This window comes from Oncorhynchus kisutch, linkage group LG1 (genome assembly GCF_002021735.2).
Source record: "Oncorhynchus kisutch isolate 150728-3 linkage group LG1, Okis_V2, whole genome shotgun sequence".
Taxonomy (NCBI): domain Eukaryota; kingdom Metazoa; phylum Chordata; class Actinopteri; order Salmoniformes; family Salmonidae; genus Oncorhynchus; species Oncorhynchus kisutch.
In genome coordinates this window covers 19,498,248-19,523,242 of record NC_034174.2, presented here as the reverse complement: position 1 = coordinate 19,523,242, position 24,995 = coordinate 19,498,248, and the positions used below count along the sequence as shown (strand labels likewise).

Below are 24,995 nucleotides of genomic sequence, written 5' to 3'. Positions count from 1 at the left end.
TAATCGCTTGTTTCACAAGATTAAAAGTGCTTAGACTTGATCTCTGTCTCCTGTTTTGTAGCCAACATGACCTGTGCTTCCATTATTAAAAAAGCAAGTCTTGGTCATCAGCATTCATTCCCATCAAGAAATCCATATCGCTAATATTTCTGGAATTTTAATGCAGTTACAATTTATAGCTCATCAAATGCTGTTACCTAAATTGCGCTTTTTAATCACAAGATAATTTAATGTTGAGGCTGAAATTATGATGGTCACCATCACAGACTCATAAGTCCTGCAGAAGATGACAAACAGGCCTGTATCTGTGCACTTAAAAAATTACAATATCAGTGTATAGGTGGAATCGCTGTGAGGAGATTTTTGGAGTATAAAGTACCCACTTGCTATGGCAAGATAACATGACTCTGTCAATAAATGAATGATCAAGTTGCCTTTTATCCTTTCTGCGTCCTGCGTTGGTACACATGGACAAAGCAACTATCATTTCAGTGCTTTTTGTGTACAGATCCCTGCCATTTAAACCAAGTAAGAAAGGACTTCAGATAACAAACATGAACAACCAGCATTTTATTGCATTTTTAGAAAGCTTACGTCAGTTACTGAGACTGACTGTACAACAAAATAGTCTGCATCAGACAGACCAGGAATGATGAGGAGAATACAGACTGATGATGGAGGTGATGAGCAGGATCTTTAGTTAATAAACAGAAAACTACAGAGTACAGCTTCAACAGAAAACGAACTTAGCTGCTGCATTAAAGCACTGTGACAGCTGCTCTCCTGTACCCTCCTTCCTCTCTCCATCCATCCTCCCTCCATCCCTCCTCCAGAAGCATGGGTTAAGAGGGTGAAGGTACAACACAGTGGTGAATGACAGTGGGGTGGTCATGATTGATGGAACCGTGGTAAATTAGCATGGCTGCAAGTGTCTTGAGGGGAAATCTAATGCCACCTACACAGAGCACAGCAAAGTCATAAGGTTACTGATATTTCTTGTTTTACAATCAACATATATCAAGGATGAGTACAGAGTCCGATTCACATCCGACTTTTAGCCTTGAACCTTTGTGCTCCACTTAAGTCGGTTACCTGCTGTGCTTGATTTTTACTGATCAAAAAATAAACATTTCCAAACAGTTGAGATATAGATATTTAGAGGCCAACTAAAAAGCGATATGTATTTCACCTAATGAGGATGTACTGAACATGATGATGACACATCTTGGATAATATATGTAGGAATGAATGGATTCCTCTGGGGAAAAAACAAAGCATTTAACAAATATTCTTTACATCTTGGCACTGCATATTTTTCTTCTTTTCCCTATTTGTTTCATATAAAATATCATTAGATTGATACACCCTTATATTATTACTGACCACTTAACCATTATTTTTCATCTCTGTGACCCTGGAATTAGTCATGCAAGATATCTCCGTCTTGTAGAGGAAATATACCTGTCTGCCATTTCTCCGAGCACTAATGTTTATAGCCACAGAAGGCAGTGGTTAGACCATCAAAAGGAAGTATCAAAAACAGCTTAACACACGGAAGAAAACAATCTGTACAAAATCCTTAGGTCAATGATAACAGAGAAAAGTCTGTTTTCTATTTTACAGTTTAAAATCCAAAATCTGGGATAATCCCCAACCCTGCCCCACCCATCTCACACAGATGTCTGCATGTATGACTTTTTAAGCAAGGATTACTAAGTAAAATACATTTGCAGCACAGTTTGCTATTCCAATACATACAGCAGTTTTCATAGCTATTTTATAGTTCATACAAAGCCGTTGTGATAAAGCAAAAAGAATAACACAAATGCATTTTTGATCTTTGAAAGACACAAGGAAAGAAAATGACAAGAAAAAGACAAGGCTATACGGACATGTACGTACACCCTACTGTTGGAAAGCCCATGACCAAACAAATGACAATAGATTGTGGAAAATGGGATCAAATAAAGCTGGGTGATTTCTTAATGAAAAAAGGCCTAAGGTTTGGATTGTGAGACCCTCAAGATAAACAAGGTCTAATTTTATATTCATATACTTTTCTGGGGTGTTTTTTACAAAAAAAATCTCTCTCTCCAGTTTTAGACTACACATGCAAGACATAGAACAAAGTACAACTGGGTGAAAGTTTTTTTTCTCACTTTTCATTGAATTATTCCCTATAGGTTGGAACTGAGGTATGCATACAGTTTTCGCAGGCTGTTATCTTTAGTAATGTCAAGCTACACATACTGAGAATGTTCAAATCTCCCCCTTTACAATACCAAGCAAACCAGCAAAAGACTAGATTTGGATGAGCTCAAGTTGTTCTCACGATCCCAGTCCGGCTGTTACTGACCCATCCCACAGCTGCATGATAATGGATATTAAATACATTTTCTGAAAACCACAGACTGCCCTTTTCATGTGTAATAGTAAATGCATGGTGGAATGTTCAAATAACTGCCATAAAGTACCCTGTACCCAGCTTATTAGTTGACAGGAGTGTTTTTTAATATAAAAAGTAATACGTTGACAGAAACTAAACACAATCATAAAGCCTTACCAATGTTAACAAAGAACAGTAGAATCCCTTCAAGATAGCAGGACTCACTCAAAAGTGGCATACAATCATTGGAAAGGATACAAATTCATAAAGAATAAAAATAAAACAAAATATTTAATCATTGGGTGGTCCAGTTGAAGTATAGAATCCTTTTCACATTGTTCTCTACAAAGCTCTCCTGTCTACTGCTAAATCATTGCCATCCTCATTATGACCATAATCTCCTTTCATCCCCCTAGGTTGCACAGCAATCTGCTGCTGATAGACAGAGTGATGCCTTTTCCTCTCGTTGGCCCAAAGAACATGTTCCCCTAATTTGGTCATAATGTTTGTCTGACTCTTGCCTCTCCCTTTCAGTTGTGGTCACTGCAAAGTCCTGCAGCTACTGCACTCAACAAGAGACTCCTTTGGCTTTAAAGCTAATGACAGTCAGACAGCTTAAGGAGCGTCCTCTCTAATCAATGTGCAATTGGATTGACACAGTTGAGACTATACTCCATCTTTAGATCCTTTCACAGCCAATGGGAGAGAATGGAGGATATTTGGCCTTATCTGCTATTGCATGAAACAGAGAACATTGTTTTTACTTTGTAGTTTATCTTTGGTAGTCACTGAACAAGATTTTAGAAACATCAACAACTAAAAACAAAAGTTACAAATAAAAAAAGAAATAATAATAAATAAAAAATGCAAAGTGGTTGGTTGCAGTCTTTAAAAAGTAATGTTTGTGAGTCTTTGTATGAGCCTGTTTCATATCATAAACCAACACTACAGTAGGATCAAGCCCATTTGTATTCAGCCTCACAGCCCCAGCATCAATCCCATCCACCCTATTGCAGGGTCTACATCACTACTCTGACTTAGTCATTGGGTTCTGCTGATGTTGACCCCAAACAGTACCCAGATCATCAGTTACCTTGTGGTGTGTGGGTTTCTGGGGGCATAACATGTCTGCCAATACTGGAATGAAGCAATGATCAGGTCTTATTGCCAGTTTTTGGGATTATCCCTAAATTAAGAACATGAATATTTCATCTGATGTGTGTAATTATTAATAATCACAAACAATTTTGAGAGCCAACTGGTCATGCATATGGTAAAATAAAATAACTTTGATATCTTCAAGCAAGGCCAAACAATCCGTCCATGACTGAAATTACAGTGTGGAAAACTATACAATGAGAGTTGTGTTCAGGAATCACAATTAGTTGGTCTAAAATATTATCTTTGTAATACACACCTGACATTTGATTTTCTTTCTTAAACTGGGAGCTTGCGAATGATCAGAAATTTGGTTGCAGCTAACGCACTGCCCTGAAGGGCTGTTTTAAAATATAATTGAATGAGGATAAATCATAACCTGCATGATTTCTCTGTCATTCATTCCCATCTTAAATGAAACTTCATTGATGCGTGGAGAGAGCCTTCATTACGAGTAGTGCATTGTGGATGGACTTGATGAGCTTGGGGGGATGCGATGAGGATGGACTTGATGAGCTTGGGGGGATGCGGTGAGGATGGACTTGATGAGCTTGGGGGGATGCGATGAGGATGGACTTGATGAGCTTGGGGGGATGCGATGAGGATGGACTACATGTTAGAGGGGTGGCATTCTGAAGCATGTGGAACAAATGACAGAAAAATACTACATGGTATTTGACATTCTGCTTCATGTAAAAAAAGAGAGAGGAAACAACAAGAAAGGAAATCTTAAACATCCATCATTAAGTGCTGACCATACAGAACTCCACAGCATGGGCATGAGGTCTGATCAGTTACAGAAATCAAATGCAACAACAACAAACAATGGAAAATACATATTTTAAACCCCTCACCCTCAAAACACACCAAAAAACATCCCTCCCACCCTAGATGGAAGCAAACCAATGAAATTTTGAAGGCAGTGACCATGAACAAAATCTACCCCCACACACACACACACACACACACACACACACACACACACACACACACACACACACACACACAGAGCGTAAATTAAACGTCATTCAATATCTCTTGAGTTTATGGGCATGTGTGTGTTTTTGTGTGTGTGTGAGAGAGAGAACCCCTCTGCAGTCCATGCTCAGTGTGGTTGAGTGGGCTGTATGCAATCCATACTGGCTGCACAGTGCAAGTCCAAGTCCATCCTGGATTTGAAGCCAGCATGCTGACCAAGAAGTCATCCCCAGTACCAAACATGTCCATCCAACGCATGTAGAGTAGAAATTACTTTTTTCTTATTTTCGTTCACTTAAACCAAAAAGTAGATATAAATCAAAAATACTCCCAAGTGGGACGTATTCTCTTTCTTGTGTTTTTCACTATGTATTTAATGGCACTAAAAGTCAATTGGAAACATTTGATAGCTGTCATCAGAGGACTGAGACTGCAGTCTTGTATCTGTATTATCTGTGACGTCTCACAGATGACTAAGGTTAGTTCTGCCTCTGGGAGGGGCCCCTGGGGGCCCGACCTTACAGCATGTCATCGTGGCCCTGGTCGTCATCGTAATCTCTGTGGTGATCGAAATCTGGACTGTGGTTGGCCGTCGTCACCAGGGAGAGGGGGCCTTCGTGGTCCTCCGGGTCCAGCGGTTCCTCTTTAATGTGATGCCTGCATAGAAACAGAACACAAACAGACAGTGGATGTTCCAGTTTATCTTTAGTTAGTTAATCCCTTGTTGAACCTTTCATTCCCTCCTCAAAAGAGAATCACAGACATGTATTGATTCAGATTTAAAAGAGAAAGGAGGAACAAAAACAAACAAGTGGCTCGAATGAATCTCTGAGATGGGCCTCTCTTGGCTGGTGTTGATAACTTCACCTTCTTTTAAGGTATTCCAATCCCGGGAAACCTGCAGGCTTTATTTTCATAGCAGCCGACAACAGGGTATTCACTTAGAACTGATAAATGAGGAAGATTAACAATGTGCGACGGGGAGAGAGGAGAATGGACTCTACGGAGGGAGAGAGTGGGCTGTTGTCAGCTTCCTGGTGGCGGTAGATCAGTGACAGCGAGCGCTGTGTGTTCCTCTTCCTACTCGTTAACATGCACAACCTGCGAGGCGGGTCTCCAGAGGACGACCCCGAGCCGGCTTCTATCATTAATCAACTTCAAGCAAACACAGCGACCAGACACCGCTATACATGCTTTAAACTCCAAAATTAATGCATATTTTCACCAAGTGTCAATAATGGAAGAAAAGCACTGGCAGGAAGGCGCGAGAGCAGAGCAGAAAGGCGAGCTCAACACAACACTGTGATAAGAAAGAGAGCCCTTAAGAGAATAATAACGCTGTCAGTTGTAAACAAGGCAAAACATGAACCCAGCCCACTGCCTGGGCAAAGGGGGCTCTACGAGATCTGCCAAATTTCTCATTACAGAAACACTGCAGGAATAAAGCGCACGGGAAGGAGGCCCGACTAGTGCAGAGAGGAGGGAAAAAATGAAGACATTATGAGAAGCTGCAGGATATTTCCCATTCTAACCTGTAGTGCCAACCCCGTGCTGTACGGCGTCAGTAGGAGACGCTGAGCCCATTTTGAACAGCGACCAGGGACAAGCATGTTCTCTGTCCCCCCAGACTCATGTCATTTATTTACGCACAAATGTCTTATGTGATATGCAAATATTTTGATGGAGACATTTCTATGCTAATGAGCTGACACATTTAGTGTAGGTGTGATTATAAAACAGGGGAAAAAGTAAAGTTAGCTTTTCTATTGGTTTCAGATCAAAGTAACTTCACAAGTCACATCGCCTCAGGTCTCAATCCCTGGCTGCAGGGCAAACATGAAATTGTTATTATTATGCTATTGAACTGCATGCTGACTCCACACTCTGCTAATTAGCTGGCTGCGTCTGGATACCTGATTATAGTCAGCCTGTAAAAGAGAAAAGCCCTGGTTTCTTCTCTGTAGTAAAAGTCTAACTCTGTCTAACACCATGCAGGGCTTTGAGCTAGACAGCTGGTAAACACATGTAAGGCCTGGATCACTCCATAGCCAGTAGTTGTCTGTAAGCCAGGTGAAGACCTGTGAGACGTTGGGTCTATGAGCTAGGTTTGGTTTGTGTGGGATGAGGATGTAGTGATTCTGTAGATTGTGTGAGGTGTGTCTCTTGGAGAATGGAGAGGAGAGAGGGAGCTGGCTATAGAGCAATAGAGGTGCTAGCAAGTAAACCTGAACTTTTGTTTGAAGGTGTGCTGCTTCATAGAAGATAGAAGAAATGGTGCTTTGCACGAATGCACTGAAGTTTTACGCCCTGATGCATTTTGTTCTTATATGAAGTTTATCCACATACAGTCATTGTGAAAATATCTCAGTATATGGGTTTTATCAGCCTCAAGATAAAGAGATGGAGAGAGATGAGGCAGCCTTTGGGCCAGCACACCCATCCTGTCTCTGCCTTTCCTGTTCCAGAGCGATGCCCAAAGCTATGTTCACAGTGATTAGGGATGGCACTTTCCTCCATTTCGCCACAAGCTCATTACTGCACCTTTCTGTTTTCAGGCACAATTTCCCTCTAGCTGAGATATTTCACAGGGCCATCCCTAAATCTAGCAGAGCTGCACATCGGTGGTCTGCCCCACATCTGGAAATGATGCTGCCTGCCCCATATTATTTTAGGCTTAGAACATAGAAGACAGTGCTATACAACAAGTGAATAGGGAACTGCGGTTTCCAGGCAGACCACAGTTTTCCTACATGGGAACCTTGGACTATTTCTTCTAGACTGATTATGATTTTTTGTTTGTTTTTCTTTCGACGACCGAGAGGGTTTTGAATGTGTTCTAACTCATGTTTCAGTGTAGAGGAGACAACAGCTCTTTCACTTTGTGTTCTGGCATTTTGTAAATATTATTTTTTTAATTGGAGGGGTGATTATGGCGGGACTCAGCCGACAGTAGGACAATTTTTAAAACCGTAATAAAGGAGAATTATAAACTTTGTGTTGAAATAACAAGAGGGCTCCAGTCTTTTCTTCCCGGCCTGCCTGGCTTTGGAGTTTCCTTTTTCAGGGAAGGCTACAGCCATAGTCACGGTTCTGACCTTTCATTCAACCGCTCCAATGTCATCCTTATTTTATTTAGCATTGTTTCATGTTCCTTAAATATGTTATTTACATGTAACATCCAATTTTAAGGCATTTTTGGTGATATTAAAATGCTAGATCAAAAAATGTGTTTGGGCATCCCGAGTGGCGCAGCGGTCTAAGGTACTGTATCGCAGTACTAGAGGTGTCACTAAAGACCCGGGTTTAATCCCGGGCTGTATCACAACCAGCCGTGATTGGGAGTCCCATAGGAAGGCAAGGGTTTGACCGAGGAGGTTTTACTAAGCTCATCGCGCTCTAGCGTCTCCTTGTGGCGAGCCGGTTGCCTGCAGGCTGACCCCAGTCGTCAGTTGAACTGTGTTTCCTCAGACACATTGGTGCGGCTGGCTTCCGGGTTAAGCGGGCGGGTGTTAAGAAGCATGGTTTGATGGGTCATGTTTCGGAGGACGCATGACTCGACCTTCGCCTCCCGAGCCTGTTGGGGAGTTGCAGCGATGAGACAAGATCGAAATTGGGGAGTAAAAGGGGGTAATTTAAAAAAAAAAAATGTTTGATCAAATCCATTCTGTTTGGGATCTATTTGAATCAGTGACCAGCTGAAACTCTTTCCTTCCCTTCAGTCTTAAACAGATACTGTAAATATAAAGTAAGGAGCCACTCACATAGCTGGCAAGGGAGACCGTCCTGGGCTGCTGTCACTGCCGTTGCTGTTTCCATGGTCCATCGCTCCAATCATCTCCTCTCGGATGGCATTCGCCAGCGAGTTGAGGGTAGGACTTCCAATGGAAGCAGTAGTGTATAGAGGTATATTGTTTTCTGCCATTGAAGCCTGAAAAGCATGCACAGTGTTAAAACAGTGAAACGGAAGAGAACTGTCAGCACATTTCAGCTTCCCTCCATCCCACCAGCACTACATCCAAAAACAAGTAAGAATGACCAGGAGTCGTAGGTGGAGACAGTGTTATGTTTATTATTTCCTGCCTTTCTTTCCCCTCACAGTGAAAGGGTACAAGGTAAATAGAGCTTGATACTGAGACAGTATTCATATTTACCTGGAAGGCTGCAGAGAGAGCCGGACCATAGCCCAAGCTGGTCTGGATGTTCTTCACTAAGGCTGGACTTCTGCAGACAACAACTTTAGTTTAGAAAATGCTCATAGTTCATTTAATAAAATGCTGGTAATTTTATCACACAATGAAAACGCACTGACTCATTTAAATTCATTGTTTTCATTGTAAGGAAGACAAGACAAGTTGATGGAAGCAGTTTTTGTAAAAGCATGATGTTAAAAGGAAGAGCTAAACACAGCGGCATGATGGGAACACAGAGGCAGAGCATGCAGGTAGTGGGGGGAGGAGCTGGGGATCAAGAGGCGGGGTGGGCCAGGCAGACGTTCTTACTGTACTAGGAGCTCATCAAAGTTCTCATCAGCTGTGTATTTCTGAGGCCGGCCTCGCTGTATATGGCGGCCGCATTTAAACTCCTCATCATCAACAGTCCAAAAGGACCCAAACTCGTCCTCTACTCTCACAAAGCACTTATGCTGGGAAAGGTTGGTGCGGATGGTACCCTGGGTGGGAGACAAGCAGCAGGGCAGCCAGATGCATATGCAGTGACCACAACACAACAGCACAGAGGACAGACAGACAGATAGACACAGGGACAGACAGACAGATAGACACAGGGACAGACAGAGGGACAAGGGAGGAAAGGGTAAGGATCAAAATGAAAATAAGTACAAGCCAATGTGGGTGATGATGCGACACCAGGGGCAGAGTACTGAAAGCATGGGGGATGCTGCACACCAAAGCAAGCAGGGACTTTGGGGGGCATCGTGGCACACAGACAATGAGATGGAGCAGCCTCTTCCTATAGATCCACAACCAGCCAGACACGAGAGTCGGCCAGAGATAGCAGACCTACCCAGTGATCTTTTGTGGCCTTCTCTTTTGGAACTCTAGTTCATCCACTGTCCACACAGCCCCTTTAACGTTTTCTACTCGCACAAAACATTTGTGAAGACTAAGATTATGCCGGACTGCATTCTGCAGTTGGTTTAAAAAAAGAAGGGAGAGAAAAATTCTATCAACACACAAAAACGTCTAATCATTAACATTTCAGAGAAGAAACATTTAGACAGGCACATACATGATAGAACCTTGTACATTTTTTCAAGTATCAGTGATCTATCGGCAGTAAAGTTTCAAACAAGAAAAAGATTGTGGAAATATTTTCCAGTTACTATGGCAATACAGTTTCATTTCATCAACATCCTTTAAAGATATCATTCACAGAGCCTTAAGATATGATGAGCCATTTGAGAAGAGTCACCAAGACCTTGATAACAAAAACCCAGACTGAACAAAGACCTTGATCAAATGAACCAGTTTGTTAGGCTTGTTAGTTTCAGTTATGACTTTACCTACAATTTAACAATAAGGAAGAAGACACATTTCCAAAAGCTTTAGCTGTTGGCTTACATTATAAGCTTTTTCATGAGACCATTGAGTATGAAGGTTACCTTTTTTAAATTAACCAATCACTGACACATGAGATTAGAACTCTGTAAATGTATTGGCCCCTTGTCATCTGAGTACCTTAGTGTGTTTGTGTGTGTGTGTGTGCACGCCAATATGCAGGAGTGTGTCACAGTGTAGGATTTTTGTTTATAACTCAAATGTGCCCCTATGGTCGGGCTGTCAGCGGCAGGGGAAACAGGCAGTTAGAGAGCTGAGGGAGGACAGTGAGCCATGGAGAGGGGCTAGGGGGTCTCACTCACAGCTGCACTGTGGATACGCTACACTACAGGCCCTCCCTGCCTTATGAGGGTAGCCTTCAATGCTTCATCAATCTCTTTTCTCTTACTCCTTCTCTCCTCCTCCGTTTTGTCTGCCCTCTCTCTTTCTCTGGGGTTTGTCTGCCTGTGTGTGTGTGGCCCAGTGGAAAAGAAATAAGGTGTCCTCAGTTTAAATTCTGTGGGAGGGTCTCGGCCAGGAGTCCCTGGCAACACATTGGTGTGTTAAACCGATGCCACCCACCACCAAAAACATCTCCAAATGTTAGCTGGGGATTTTTTACAAGAATTAACGTTTTCCCTCATAACTTGTCTGCAAGGCAACGGACAGTGTTTGTGTTAGGAGTGGCTCTATTTAGATATAATAAATATGGCAGGGTTATTAATTGGATACAGGCTCATTCATTGCATTTAAACTTGATATATTTCACTATCATTTACACTGAACAAAAATAGAAAGACAACATGTAAATTGTTGGTTCCATGTTTCATGGAATAAAAGAAATAAAATAATCCCTGAAACTTTCTATATGCTCAAAAAGCTTATTTATCTCAATGTTTGTTTATATCCCTGTTAGTGAGCATTTCTTCTTTGCCAAGATAATCCATCTACCTGACAGGTGTGGCATATCAAGAAGCTGATTAAACAGCATTATCATTACACAAATGTACCTTGTGCTGGGGTCAATAAAAGGCCACTATAAAATGTGCAGTTTTGTCGCAAAACACAATGCCACAGACGTCTCAAGTTTTAAGGGAGCATGCAATTGGCATGCTGACTGCAGGAGTGTGCACCAGAGCTGTTTCCAGTTAATTTCTCTCATATACTGCCCCCAACGTCATTTGAGAGAATTTGGCAGTACGTCCAACCGGCCTCACAACTGCAGACCACGTGCAACCACGCCAGCCCAGAACCTCCACACCCGGCTTCTTCACCTTTGGGACCGTCTGGGGGGTATGGGGGGGTGGGGACAAACTCATTCTGATTGGCTGGGCCTGGCTCCCCAGTAGGTGGGCCTGCCTGCCAAGTGGGTGGGCCTATGCCCCCCCATGACCTGTTGCAGCCCTGTCCAGTCATGTGAAGTCCATAGATTAGGCCCTAATTTATTTATTTCAATTGACTGATTTCTTTAGATTAACTGTAACTCAGTAAAATCTTTGAAATTGTTGCATCTTGCGTTTATATTTTTGTTCTGTGTACATAAAACAAGATAGCTTATGCATTGTAAATGTCCACAGAACGACATTATACAGACACAGGCCCTTTAGCTCTTAGATGGCTAACATTTGTTTCTGTTTGCTTCAAGAAAAGAAAAACAGCATTACATTGCTTTGTTTTGTGAATATTGATTTCCTTATACGAACTGTAACTCAGTAAAATATTTGAAATAGTTGCACAATGCATTTATATTTTTGTTCAGTATAATTCCACAAGATCAACACAACAATCCCTGCCCTTTATATTAGTCTAAGGTGAAGACTGATTTTACCTTCCATGTTGCGGCATTGCGCCTGAAATATGCAAACATTCGTGTGAACCAGTTGTAAATTTCATTTAGTGTTAGCTGCTTTTCCGGGGATTCAAGGATACCCTGGAAAAGACCAAGAGACAGAAACAACATTTAACATTTTGTTCCCTCTGAAAAACAAACAAGTGGCATGCAGGTTGTCTGTGCTCTCCTGAAAGAACACAGACAACATGGTCTGTCTGTGTGATTTTGTGCACAATCTGTACCCTCTTGCTTTGTTTATGGAACACTGTCTGGTTCCCATTCAAATTTCGCAATTTGAATATATTTCTTTTGGCAGTGTAAATGGAGGGAAGCGAAAACATTTCTCAGGCAGATTACAAACCAGCAATTACGCCAGGCTCAGATTAATTCCTGAGATCACAGATTACTGCGAGCCGGCCGATAATTGACTGGCCATCTTAGAACAGGTTCAGGTTCATCCCTACTGTTGTGTGAAATGAATTTCATAATCACATTCACTGTAATGCTTAATCAAAAGTAATTGTTATATATGGCTGTCCCGAGCGCATTCTTCCACTCATTTGCAGATGGTTAATCTTCCGCTGCACGTCTAAATTGTATTTGAAATTTAACAAGGAGGCATAGAGAAAAAATAAGCAGTTTGTGTCTTGGCTGAATATTTATCTGCTGCGTGCCCTGTTAACGACGGAAGCCACTGAAGCAGATTAAAGGCCCTATTCCTTTAAGTGACAGATTAAATGCATTACAAGTTACCAGCCCAGAGCAGATCGGAGCCAGCCGAGCAGAGGATCCTTACCTGGCGTATTAACGAGGCATACGTGAAGGGAGGTCTGACTTCAGCATTCATGTAGAACTCTTTGTTCTGGACAATATCTGTACAAGGGTAGCAACCACAACATACAGACGGACATAGACAAAAGCCATAGTTAGTAGCTATTATAGACACAACATTTCCATTTGCAGTCTGATAGATTTGAAATTGTGTGTGTGTGTGTGTGTGTGTGTGTGTGTGTGTGTGTGTGTGTGTGTGTGTGTGTGTGTGTGTGTGTGTGTGTGTGTGTGTGTGTGTGTGTATGTGTGTGTGGGGGGGCTATATGGGTCCAGTACCTGGGGAGATTGGCATGTTGTACTTATCAGAGTAACGTCGGCGCATGGGGCCCACACTGTGGTGGATGCTGTTGGGGGTGATGACGGAGTGGGCCTGGGACAGGGGCGTCAGGGGGGCCGTGGGGGTGGTGGGGGTCTGGGGCAGGCTCAGGGGGGGTGAGGCCTCATGGGGGGCTGTCTTGGACAGGGTGACGCTGGACACCAGGTTGAGCTGGGAGAGAGAGTAAACAAAACACAACACAGACAGACAGGAGCTTGTTAATTATCCAGTGTCTCAAGACGCCTCATTGGATAGGCTGATCACAGCTTTAATTATGGGCCACCCTGAGGATAATCCGTGAACGTTTGCTAAACGTCCTGTTCATTCTCTCTCCACCTCCTTCTCCATCCTTCACTTCTTTCACCTCCTCCTCATGGATCTCTCTCCTCTCCTCCTCCTTTCCTAACGGCTCAGCTTCCTGCTCTCTGTTTGCCTCCCTTTGTTTGATCTGCTGGCAGATCACACCCACACACTTCAACCAACCCCCTCCCCTCCCCGGGGATGGGCGACTGGCAAGGGTGAGGGGAGATGGGCGGCACTAACAGCCCTGACAAATGACAGTGAGATTCTCACCTCCCGCTGAGCAACCACTAATAAGCCACGTAGAGGAAGCAGACAATCTGGGCTAATTACAAGCTGAAATTGTATTGTAAGGACTCTAATTAGGAGATGCTTATGGAGGTGATGTGATGATTAAATGCTGTATCTAAATGACCCCATCATCAGGGCTACGCTGGCTGGTGCAAAATGGCTCCGGAATATTTTGTAGAAGGGGGAGAGAGAGGGTTTGCTGTTCTTTCAAGGGGTGGGGTGTGAAAAGGGAGTGGGGAGAGATATTAGTAATAATGTCTACAAGGTAAACTAATTAAGCCAAGTCCTCCAAAGGTATACCATGGCTTCCAGCAGCTGTGGCTGCTTCCAAACACTGCCTCCACAGTGGAGCAGCAGTCAAGTGGAAAATTCTAGCCTGACCCTTTGCTCCAGTTATTAATTTGCAAGAATACTAATGACACATATACATATTCCCACAAAATTGTTATAATTGCTAATTTGCCCGAAGGAGGCCAGTTTCCAAATTAAACACCACTTCAGTCTGCGAGGAAAGAGGGGAGGAAAAAACAGAGAGAGAGAGAGAGTGGGCAGGAGGCGTCACCTCTTTGACAATCATTTGCGGACTTTGCTAACAAATTAATGAAAAGTCGAAGCTGTCAATTGCTTTGGAGGTATCAGATGTCAAATTTTTGCTGATAATGGTTGTGGGTGCCTGGAGATGCAAGGAGGGTGGGGGGCTTGAAGGTGAAAGTGAACAGACAGTGTTTAACATCTCACCCCCATCACATGGAGCCTACATGGCCACCCAATTACCACAACCCTATTAGCAGTCATTACCATTGAGAGGGCCCCATATGATAGACAAGTATATAATAAAGAAATCTGGGGCTAGCTGCATGGCTGGCACCACTGCTTAATTCATCATTGACATGGCATTGACTTAACCAGGTTACGGCTAGTGTGATTTTTTAAATTAAATGTATTTTTTGTATTTGTATTCATTTGCATTTCACTTGCTAAAACAAAGGAATTGTGTCTGTTTTTTCTGCATCAATAGAGATATGTATGCATTTAATGTTAATTTACAATTCTGAGGCCGAAATATGCCTTTTGACAGAGTTCTTCACAAATACATGAAGGATCTGAATTTGATCACCCTGTCATAGGATAATTTTCCTGCAATGCAGGGAATGTAAAAATTCTAGTGTATTTAAAAAAGCCTCAGAAGTGTGTAATTTCCACTTTCAAATTTCAGACTTAATCAACCCCTGAAAAAATGTCCATTAACACATAACTGTATACTGTAGATTCACTACTGTAAATTCACTACTGTACAAGTGTGTTATTCTAAATCAAGACCCAAATAAATCACACTTGGATTTATTGTTTTTTTGACACAATACTATCAATAGGCTGGGCGTCTGACTTATTTTCCTGTTGACTAGCAGTCTTTGTTTCATGTTTCATCCATATTCCCCAGCCATAAACAGTGAGTGGCCCTCAACAATAGGCCAGACAGCCTGGTAATAGCATGGCCTTTGTTTCCCTCACCATTTGGGCTCACTCCAGTGCAGAGACAAAATGAGACTTCACACAGAAATTAATTAAATGGTAATGGGTGATCTAATTATACTGGCTTTGATTCGCCAAGCTGCTAAAGAAAAAATAAACAAAAATTCCCTCCTTAATTTTAATTATGTACTGTGAAAAGGTCAGATTTCTGACAAGAATGCTTAGTGACACCAACTACAGACACACAATCCCACAACCACACAATGACAACTACTAACACATATGCATCGCACACACAAAACACGCACACACACACAGTTTATGCGCTGCATTCTGTCTTGAATTTTTTTCCAATCAAGCTCAAAGGAATAAACACAATCCTATTCAGTTGACACTGTGTATGTACAATATATGCTTGCTGTGTATTTAATCTAGGCTAACTATTAATTAGACCATTTATGCAGGAGAGTGTACTGTATGACGTGTGCTGTAGATACACTACATGATCAAAAGTTTGTGGACACCTGCTAGTCGGACATCTCATTCCAAAATCATGGGCATTAATATGGAGTTGGTCCCCCCTTTGCTGCTATAACAGCCTCCACTCTTCTGGAAATGCTTTCCACTAGATGATGGAACATCTAGCCTCCATTCAGCCACAAGAGCATTAGTGAGGTCGGGCACTGATGTTTGGCGAATAGGCCCGGCTTGCACAGAATTGTCTAGAATGTCAATGTATGCTGTAGCATTAAGATTTCCCTTCACTGGAACTAAGGGGTCTTTGCCCAATCCATGAAAAACAGCCCCAGGCCATTATTCCTGCTCCACCAAACTCTACAGTTGGCACTATGCATTTGGGCAAGTAGTGTTCTCCTGGCATCTGCCAAACCCAGATTTGTCCGTTGGACTGACAGATGGTGAAGCATGATTCATCACTCCAGAGAACGCGTTTCTACTGCTCCAGAGTCCAATGGCGGCGAGCTTTACACCACTCCAGCCGACGCTTGGCATTGCGCATGGTGATCTTAGGCTTGTGTGAGGCTGCTCGGCCATGGAAACCCATTTCATGAAGCTCCCGCCAAACATATATCGTGCTGACGTTGCTTCCAGAGGCAGTTTGGAACTAGGCAGTGAGAATTGCAGCCAGGGACAGACAATTTTTATGCTTCAGCACTTGGTCCCGTTCTGTGAGCTTGTGTGGCCTACCACTTCGTGGCTGAGCCGTTGTTGCTCCGAGACATTTCTACTTCACAATAACAGCACTTACAACAGCTCAAACAGGGCAGGAATTTGACGAACTGACTTGTTGGAAAGGTGGTATGCTATGACGGTGCCACATTGAAAGTCACTGAGCTCTTCAGTATGGCCATTCTACTGCATGGCTGTGTGCTTGAGTTTATATACCTGTCAGCAACGGGTGTGGCTGAAATAGCCAACTCCACTCATTTGAAAGGGTCTCCACATAATTTTGTACATATTGTGTATGTGCTCCTAATTAATCAATGGAAACTGTTATTGTTTCTAAGATCCCACGATTCCCATTATTTTTGCTGATGATAACAACTTCATTTTATCACACAAGAATTTCGATTCACTAATCAATGAAGCCAACTCAGGCATGGCCAAGTTTTCTAAATGGTTCCTGATAAAACAAAATCTTAAAATGTAAAAAAAAAGCAACTTTTGTAAAAATAAAAAAATAAAAAAATACAGAATCTCAATTAGTGCGAATGAAATGGAATGTTGCAAAGTGGTGAGGTCCGTTGCTATCATCAGAAAGATTAGTGGTTTGGTTCATCGGGTTTGCGTCCTAACACTATACTACAGCCTAATTTACCCATATCTCATTTACTACAATAATGTCTGGGCCAGTACATATGCTTCCTACCCACACAAGTTACTCATCATACAGAAGAAATGTGCACCTCCTCTAACTCCTTGGCTCCATCTGCCCCTCTGTTTAAGAGACACAATATATTGTCTATCCACAACATTAACATATTTATGCACCTTCATCTACAAATACACATACTTCCCAGACAGCCTACCTAGGGTTGGGAGGTATCTAGATTACATGGTATTACCAAGGGTTGCAATTTTTTTTTTTAATGTAAAAATAAGACTCAAAAACATAACTTACCAGAATGCTAACAAGTACTAAGGAATTCTCATAGCGGAAGCTAGGTAAATGCTAACGAGCGCATGCATTTAAGACAGACAACCCAGCTCATAAAGTTATGCAAGTATCTCAAAACGCAGTTTTCAGCACACACACAAAACAAATATTATGAGGGGATTGTCTCTGCTGCTGTTACTAAGAAGCTTGATCTTGCAAGTAAGCAAAACCCGGCCGGAGAGAATTTATTAGGCACATCTTAGATAGTTCACTTAATAGTTATAAGATATATAGTTGGCAAACATTAGTAGTGGATTTCATACAAGTGTAACTTGATCACCTCACTTAAGTTGCGCTGCAAGAGTGACTCACCTCACAAAGCTCCCATTTTGCACTTTGTGCTTCTTTGTAAAGGAACACCCGTGACTGGCTCAAACCGCTGTTTTGGGAAACTAGTCCCAGTAAGCTTCATAATAAAAAAGTGATATAATGAAAATATATCTAATGGGCAAAATAATGAACGTGATCTGCTTTATCTATTACTTAGCGCACAAGTTGACTGCAGGTATTTAATATATCGACAGCAGTACTAATATTCAAAGCCCAGAATGTTAACACGTACTAAGGAATCGTCATAGAAAATGCTAACAAAATGCTAACGAGCGCATTGCGAACATTTTGTACAGTTTCTGACCTAAACTAGTAAATAGCTAGCTAGCTACTAATTTAGCAAACCAAATGCACAACTCCAGAGCATTTAGCATATTTTTGCCAGTTAACTTAATAGTTATAAGATATCTAGCTGGCAAACATTTAGTTGTGAATTCCATACTGTAATTAGTTCACCTGGCACATGCTGCATGACAGTGAGTGACTCACAAGGCTTCCCTGTCCCTGACACAGTGAATTATAAGTGAAATAATCTCTCTGTAAACAAATGTTGGAAAAACTACTTGTGTCATGCATACAGTAGATGTCCTAACCGACTTGCCAAAGCTATAGATTGTTAACAAGACATTTGTGGAGTGGTTGAAAAACAAGTTTTAATGACTCCAACCTAAGTGTATGTAAACTTCTGACTTCAACTGTATATTGTTTTTATATTTATATTATATTTGTTTTTATCTGTTTTTTACCTGTACTGTTTTGTCTGTCACTTGTTGACTTTGGTGCGAATAAATAAAACCTTATGCTTTACTTTAATTGTTAGGGTGAAGAAATTTGGCGTTAATTTCTGTTGTAAGCTTTTTCTCCCATCAACACCCACTCCCTGAAAAGTCTAAAGCCTAGTCTAACTCAGTCTATATTCTAACGCCTGGTGTAACCCAGTCTATAGTGTAAAGCCTGGTCTAACTCAGTCTATAGTATGCAGCCTGATCTAACTCAGAGGGCATCTCCAGTTATAGTCTAACTGAGAGCTCCAGCTGAGACTCAGGCCTTGACCTGTGTGATTGCCCCAATGATGCAGCCACCGAGCCACGCCATGGCTAGACACATTTAACATAGCATATCATTGTAGCTACCAGCATGCACTGCACTGCCACTGGAGAAAAAAGGGTGTAAAAAAAAAGCTGTGTCCCCCCTGAGCTTTAACACAGAGCCCTGATACAGGGGAGAGGAGAAGTAGAGAAGTCAAGATGCTATCTGCTGCCCTAGCCACTTTTCATATACAAATGTCCCTGTGTCAAGCCCGCGTTCCGAAGCCTAATCTACACAATCCGTGTGTGTGACAGAGGCAAAGCTGCAACAGACAACCTATTGTAACTCTACATCTCCAGGAGCTTTATGTTGCCTGCCTGCCTACCTGCCCGCCCGCCTGCCTACGTGGAGCGCCGTACAGAGACTGACTGGAAATAAATGATTGGGGCTTTGGAAGGAACTCGTCAGAGGAGAGGACCTCTGTGTGTGTGTATGTGTGTGTGTGCCGCTGTGTTCAGCCCCACAGTGTATTGGCCCTCATGCTTGAGGCACTATGAATGAACTGTCACAATGACTGAACTATGGTAATGGGGTTCCTTCTAAAACAGGACAAAATAGCAGCTATATGTAAGCTGTATGTTAAGTGGTACAGCCTATAAGATAAGGATTGAACAGTAAGTCACATAATGGTATGATGACATATAGAGTAGGGATGGTGTTATGGTCCGATGAATGTGGCAAAATAAGACATTGAACAGCCATCAGAATTGCTCTTAACTTGAGAGACATTGTCTTTCTGAAGCTTATTTGGTGGAATCAACAAAATACTATGTTCACAACAAGATGTTGAGGGGATTTTTCAATTAAAAGAAATGTCTATATTTAAAAAATATATATAAATATATATACAGTACCAGTCAAAAGTTTGGACACATCTACTCATTCAAGGGTTTTTCTTTATTTGTACTATTGTCTACATTGTAAAATAACTGTGAAGACATCAAAACTATGAAATAACACACATGAAATCATGTAGTAACCAAAAAAGTGTTAAACAAATCCAAATATATTTTATATTTGAGATTCTTCAAAGTAGCCACCCTTTGCATTGATGACAGCTTTGCACATTCTTGGCATTCTCTCAATGTTTTTCCAACAGTCTTGAAGGAGTTCCCACATATGCTGAGCACTTGTTGGCTGCTTTTCCTTCACTCTGCGGTCCAACTCCTCCCAAACCATCTCAATTGGGTTGAGGTGCAACTGAGGCCTGGACTTTCTGACGGGCCGCCCCCAGGTGGTGAGGGTGGAAACAACATCTCCACCCCGCTGATCCTCAACACTGGGGCCCCACAAGGGTGCGTTCTCAGCCCTCTCCTGTACACCCTGTTCACCCATGACTGCGTGGCCATGCACGCCTCCAACTCAATCATCAAGTTTGCAGACGACACTACTGTGATAGGCTTGATTACGAACAACAACGAGACAGTCTACAGGGAGGAGGTGAGGGCCCTCGGAGTGTGGTGTCAGGAAAATAACCTCACACTCAACGCCAACAAAACAAAGGAGATTATCGTGGACTTCAGGAAACAGCAGAGGGAGCACCCCCCTATCCACATCGACGGGACAGTAGTGGAGAAGGTAGAAAGTTTTAAGTTCCTCGGCGTACACATCACGGACAAACTTAAATGGTCCACCCACACAGACAGTGTGGTGAAGAGGGACAACAGCGCCTCTTCAACCTCAGGAGGCTGAAGAATTTTGGTTTGTCACCCGAAAACACTCACAAACTTTTACAGATGCACAATCGAGAGCATCCTGTCGGACTGTATCACCGCCTGGTACGGCATCTGCTCCGCCCACAACCGTAAGGCTCTCCAGAGGGTAGTGAGGTCTGCACAACGCATCACCGGGGGCAAACTTCCTGCCCTCCTGGACACCTACTATACCACATGTCACAGGAAGGCCAAAAAGATCATCAAGGACAACAACCACCGAGCCACTGCCTGTTCACGCCGCTATCATCCAGAAGGTGAGGTCAGTACAGGTGCATCAAAGCTGGGATCGAGACTGAAAAACAGCTTCTATCTCAAGGCCATCAGACTGTTAAACAGCCATCACTAACATTGAGTGGATGCTGCCAACATACTGACTCAAATCTCTAGCCACTTTAATAATTCAAAATTGGAATGAGTGATAAATGTATCACTAGTCACTTTAAACAATGCCACTTTATATAATGTTTACATACCGTATATTGCTCATCTCATATGTATATACTGTACTCTATACCATCTACTGCATCTTGCCTATGCCACACGGCCATAGCTCATCTATATATTTATATGTACATATTCTTATTAATTCCTTTACACTTGTGTGTATAAGGTAGTTGTTGTGAAATTGTTAGATTACATGTTAGACATTACTGCACGGTTGGAACTAGAAGCACAAGCTTTTCGCTACACTCGCATTAACATCTGCTAACCATGTGTATATGACCAATACAATTTGATTTGATTACTTCCAAAGTTGTGGCAAAATGGCTTAAGGACAACAAAGTCAAGGTATTGGAGTGGTCATCACAAAGACCTGACCTCAATCCCATAGAAAATGTGTAGGCAGAACTGAAAACGCGTGCGCGAGCAAGGAGGCCTACAAACCTGACTCAGTTACACCAGCTCTGTCAGGAGGAATGGGCCAAAATTCATCCAACTTATTGTGGGAAGCTTGTGGAAGGCTACCCGAAACATTTGACCCAAGTTAAACAATTTAAAGACAATGCTACCAAATACTTATTGAGTGTATGTAAACTTCTGACCCACTGGGAATGTGATGAAAGAAATAAAAGCTGAAATAAATCATTCTCTCTACTATTATTCTGACATTTCACATTCTTAAAATAAAGTGGTGATCCTAACTGACCTAAGAAGGGAAATTTTACTAGAATTAAATGTCAGGAATTGTGAAAAGCTGAGTTTAAATGTATTTGGCTAAGGTGTATGTAAACTTCCGACTTCAACTGTGTGTTATTTCATAGTTTTGATGCCTTCACTACTATTCTACAATGTAGAAAATAGTAAAAAATAAAGCCAACCCCTTGAATGAGTAGGTGTGTCCAAACTTTCGACTGGTACTGTATATATGCCATTTAGCAGAAACTTTTATCCAAAGCGACTTACAGTCAAGCATGCACATATATTACATATGGGTGGTGCCAGGAATTGAAGCCACTACTCTGGTGTTACAAGTACCATGCTCTACCAACTGAGCTACAATGGACTATGATACAGAGGTTTATGTTGCTGCTCATACCAATATCAGTTCAGACACTATGGAATACCATGTGCTCCGAGTTAATAATCAGAACAAAATGTTATCTGGGATGTCAACATATGTGATCAAAACAATATTAACGTCTCCTCTCAAATGAGCAACTGCTTTTGTTTAACTTCTTTGGGACTGGGGGGCAGTATTGAGTAGCTTGGATGAGTAAGGTGCCCAGAGTAAACTGCCTGCTACTCAGGCCCAGTTGCTAATATATGCATATTATTAGTAGATTTGGGTAGAAAATACTCTGAAGTTTCTAAAACTGTTTGAATGATGTCTGTGAGTATAACAAAACTCATATGGCAGGCAAAAACCTGAGAAAAAATCCTACCAGAAAGTGGGAAATCTGAGGTTTGTAGTTTTTCAAGTCATCGCTTATCGAATATACAGTGTCTATGGGGTCATATTGCACTTCCTAAGGCTTCCACTAGATATTTGGACATAAATGATGGACTTTATCAAACAAATCAAACATTTATTGTGGGAGTGCATTCTGATAAAGATCACCAAAGGTAAGTGAATATTTATAATGCTATTTCTGACTTCTGTTGACTCCACAACATGGCCGATATCTGTATGGCTTGTTTTGTTGTCTGACCGATGTACTCAGATTATTGCATGGTGTGCTTTTTCTGTAAAGCTATTTTGAAATCTGACACAGGGGTTGCATTAAGGAGAAGTTTATCTAAAGTTCCATGCATAACAGATGTATTTTCATCAACATTTATGATGAGTATTTCTGTAAATTGATGTGGCTCTCTGCAAAATCACTGGATGTTTTGGAAGCAAAACGTTACTGAATGTAACGCGCCAATGTAAACTGAGATTTCTGGATATAAATATGAACTTTATCGAACAAAACATAGATGTATTGTGTAACATGAAGTTCTATGAGTGTCATCTGATGAAGATCATCAAAGGTTAGTGATTCATTTTATCTCTATTTCTGCTTTTTGTTACTCCTCTCTATGGCTGGAAAAATGGCTGTGTTTTTCTGTGACTAGGTACTGACCTAACATATTCATTTGATGTGCTTTCGTCGTAAAGCCTTTTTGAAATCGGACACTGTGGCTGGATTTACAACAAGTTTATTTTTAAAACGGTGTAAAATACTTGTATGTTTGAGGAATATTAATTATGGGATTTCTGTCGTTTTGAATTTGGTGCCCTGCAATTTCACTGGCTGTTGGTGAGGTGGGACGCTACCGTCCCACATATCCCAGAGACGTTAACAGATAAATGAAGAGATGAGGATATAAATTTATAAATATTTGTGAGACAATTAGACAAATGAGAGAAGAATAATGAAGGAAAACAGGCACATGACAGAGCTGATACTCACTGGCTGTGGGGTGGGTTTGGGCTCCGTGGATTTGACGTGGAGATGCGTCATCATGGCTTGCAGACGCTCTTTGTCTTTCGCTAGCTGTAACGAGAAGGAAAAAAATGAAATCGAATTCTCTGTAGTACAATCCAACACATTATGTTCTTTCTCACTGTTGGTCAAATATCCAGTAGGAAGTAGTTTTATAATATGCTAGGCTGATGTGACGATAAACCTTTGTGCATTTTGATACTTTAGTCATCATGCACGAGTCTACTGTGCCATGTCTCTTCTTCAAGGTCAAAGTACAAATGTTTTGTCTTAATTTGATCACTCTGTTGTCGCAGAGATATTTCCATTATGAAAAATGTATCAACGACTACAAAAATGTTGATTAATTTGAATCCATATAATAGTTCACATTTCCTGTTGCTGCAGGATTATTTTCCTGCAGTGAGAAACTGTTCAAATGACCATAGAATATCTGTATACTCTGTGTCCCATTGCAAATAACAAACTCTGGATCTGCCTGCATGTCCTAAACTGTTCTCTCTGTTTTACAGTAGCTGCCAGGTCAGATTATAGAGATATGCTGTGTTAGGAGGAGGATGTGTCTGATAAATTCTCACTCTTTGAGTCGCTCTCAATGACACACAACCAGAGCGGAAATAATGAGTATGACGGTAGTGTGGTGCAATGCTGAAGGAACTGAACTTGTAACCTCATCGTTCAAGGTTACAATTCTGTTAATCATGAAACTTTGTACCTTAAGTCTACTGTATACAGCACATATGCTATACATAAACATGCCATTGATTCGAAAGCCTGCTTAGCAACAAAAAAAAGGACAAAAATAAGTTAGTTAATGGCATGGTTTGTTATGTCTACCTTTCAGTTGTAATAAAACATATGCAAACCTTCCACAGAGACATCTGACTCCAGCCTAGAAGGGACGGTTTTATAGTGACCAGTTAGAGAGTGTTCAAACCCACCTCTCCACAGACCTTTACCAACACACACTAATGGGCCAACAGTGTCCCATCCATTTTTCCATAAGTGCATACTTAATGTACATTATACTTAATGTACATACTGATTGCATATTTCCAGGGTCCGTCTTATGGAAGAAGTGCCTATCAGGCCACTCATACTGATGACTACATTAATATCTCTGATCGACGTTATTTGTGAGAAATTTTGCATCTTCCTATTCCAATAAACCCAGTCGACAGCCCATCGTTGGCTGCTGCCTGAGCATTTCAATAAGTGTTTTATTGTTGGTGCCAAACAGTTAAAAGTAATAAATATCTATAAAACCCAGTAAAATTCAAAATGTAATTATCTTCTCTACTTAGCCCCGGGGCCCTTCATATATCTTTGCCTGGCTGTCATGCATACATAACACATTTTTAATGACTGGTTACTCACAAATGTACAAAATCATTTCATTCTTCCACCCCCCTCCATGTGTGACCCATGGTTCATTTCTGCGAGACAAGGAGGGGGCAGTAGACAGAGGAAGTGTCAGGAAAGGAGCCACAAATATTTAGGGCGAAAACAAAACTGGAAACAATACCTGCAGTTCCAGCTGCTGTACAACCTGCATTTGTACCCGACACTGGGCTGTGCTCCTGTCGTCCAGGGCGTGCTCATTGTTGAGATGCCTGAAAGAAAAGAGAAAACAAAGATT

At 41.7% G+C, this 24,995-nt stretch overlaps 1 protein-coding gene across 13 annotated transcripts in view; it reads right to left on the bottom strand.

Moving 5' to 3' along the window:
• Nucleotides 1-555: 555 nt before the first annotated feature.
• Nucleotides 556-24,995, bottom strand: part of LOC109898110 (forkhead box protein P1-B) — a 241,197-nt gene continuing 216,757 nt past the window's right edge. For 5 of the 13 annotated variants that reach the window (XM_031793039.1, XM_031793106.1, XM_031793102.1 and 2 more), the window contains 9 exons: nt 24,882-24,969; nt 23,324-23,407; nt 13,016-13,226; nt 12,705-12,781; nt 11,906-12,007; nt 9,545-9,666; nt 8,674-8,743; nt 8,284-8,450; nt 2,487-5,179 (listed from right to left, as the gene is read on the bottom strand). In XM_031793039.1, coding sequence (XP_031648899.1) covers nt 5,041-5,179; nt 8,284-8,450; nt 8,674-8,743; nt 9,545-9,666; nt 11,906-12,007; nt 12,705-12,781; nt 13,016-13,226; nt 23,324-23,407; nt 24,882-24,969 — 1,060 coding nt within the window. In that variant the 3' untranslated portion in view covers nt 2,487-5,040. Of the gene's footprint in view, nt 5,180-8,283; nt 8,451-8,673; nt 8,744-9,544; nt 9,667-11,905; nt 12,008-12,704; nt 12,782-13,015; nt 13,227-23,323; nt 23,408-24,881; nt 24,970-24,995 lie in introns of those variants that run through there. The other 8 variants (XM_031793134.1, XM_031793220.1, XM_031793324.1 and 5 more) reach the window with 5 other exon arrangements.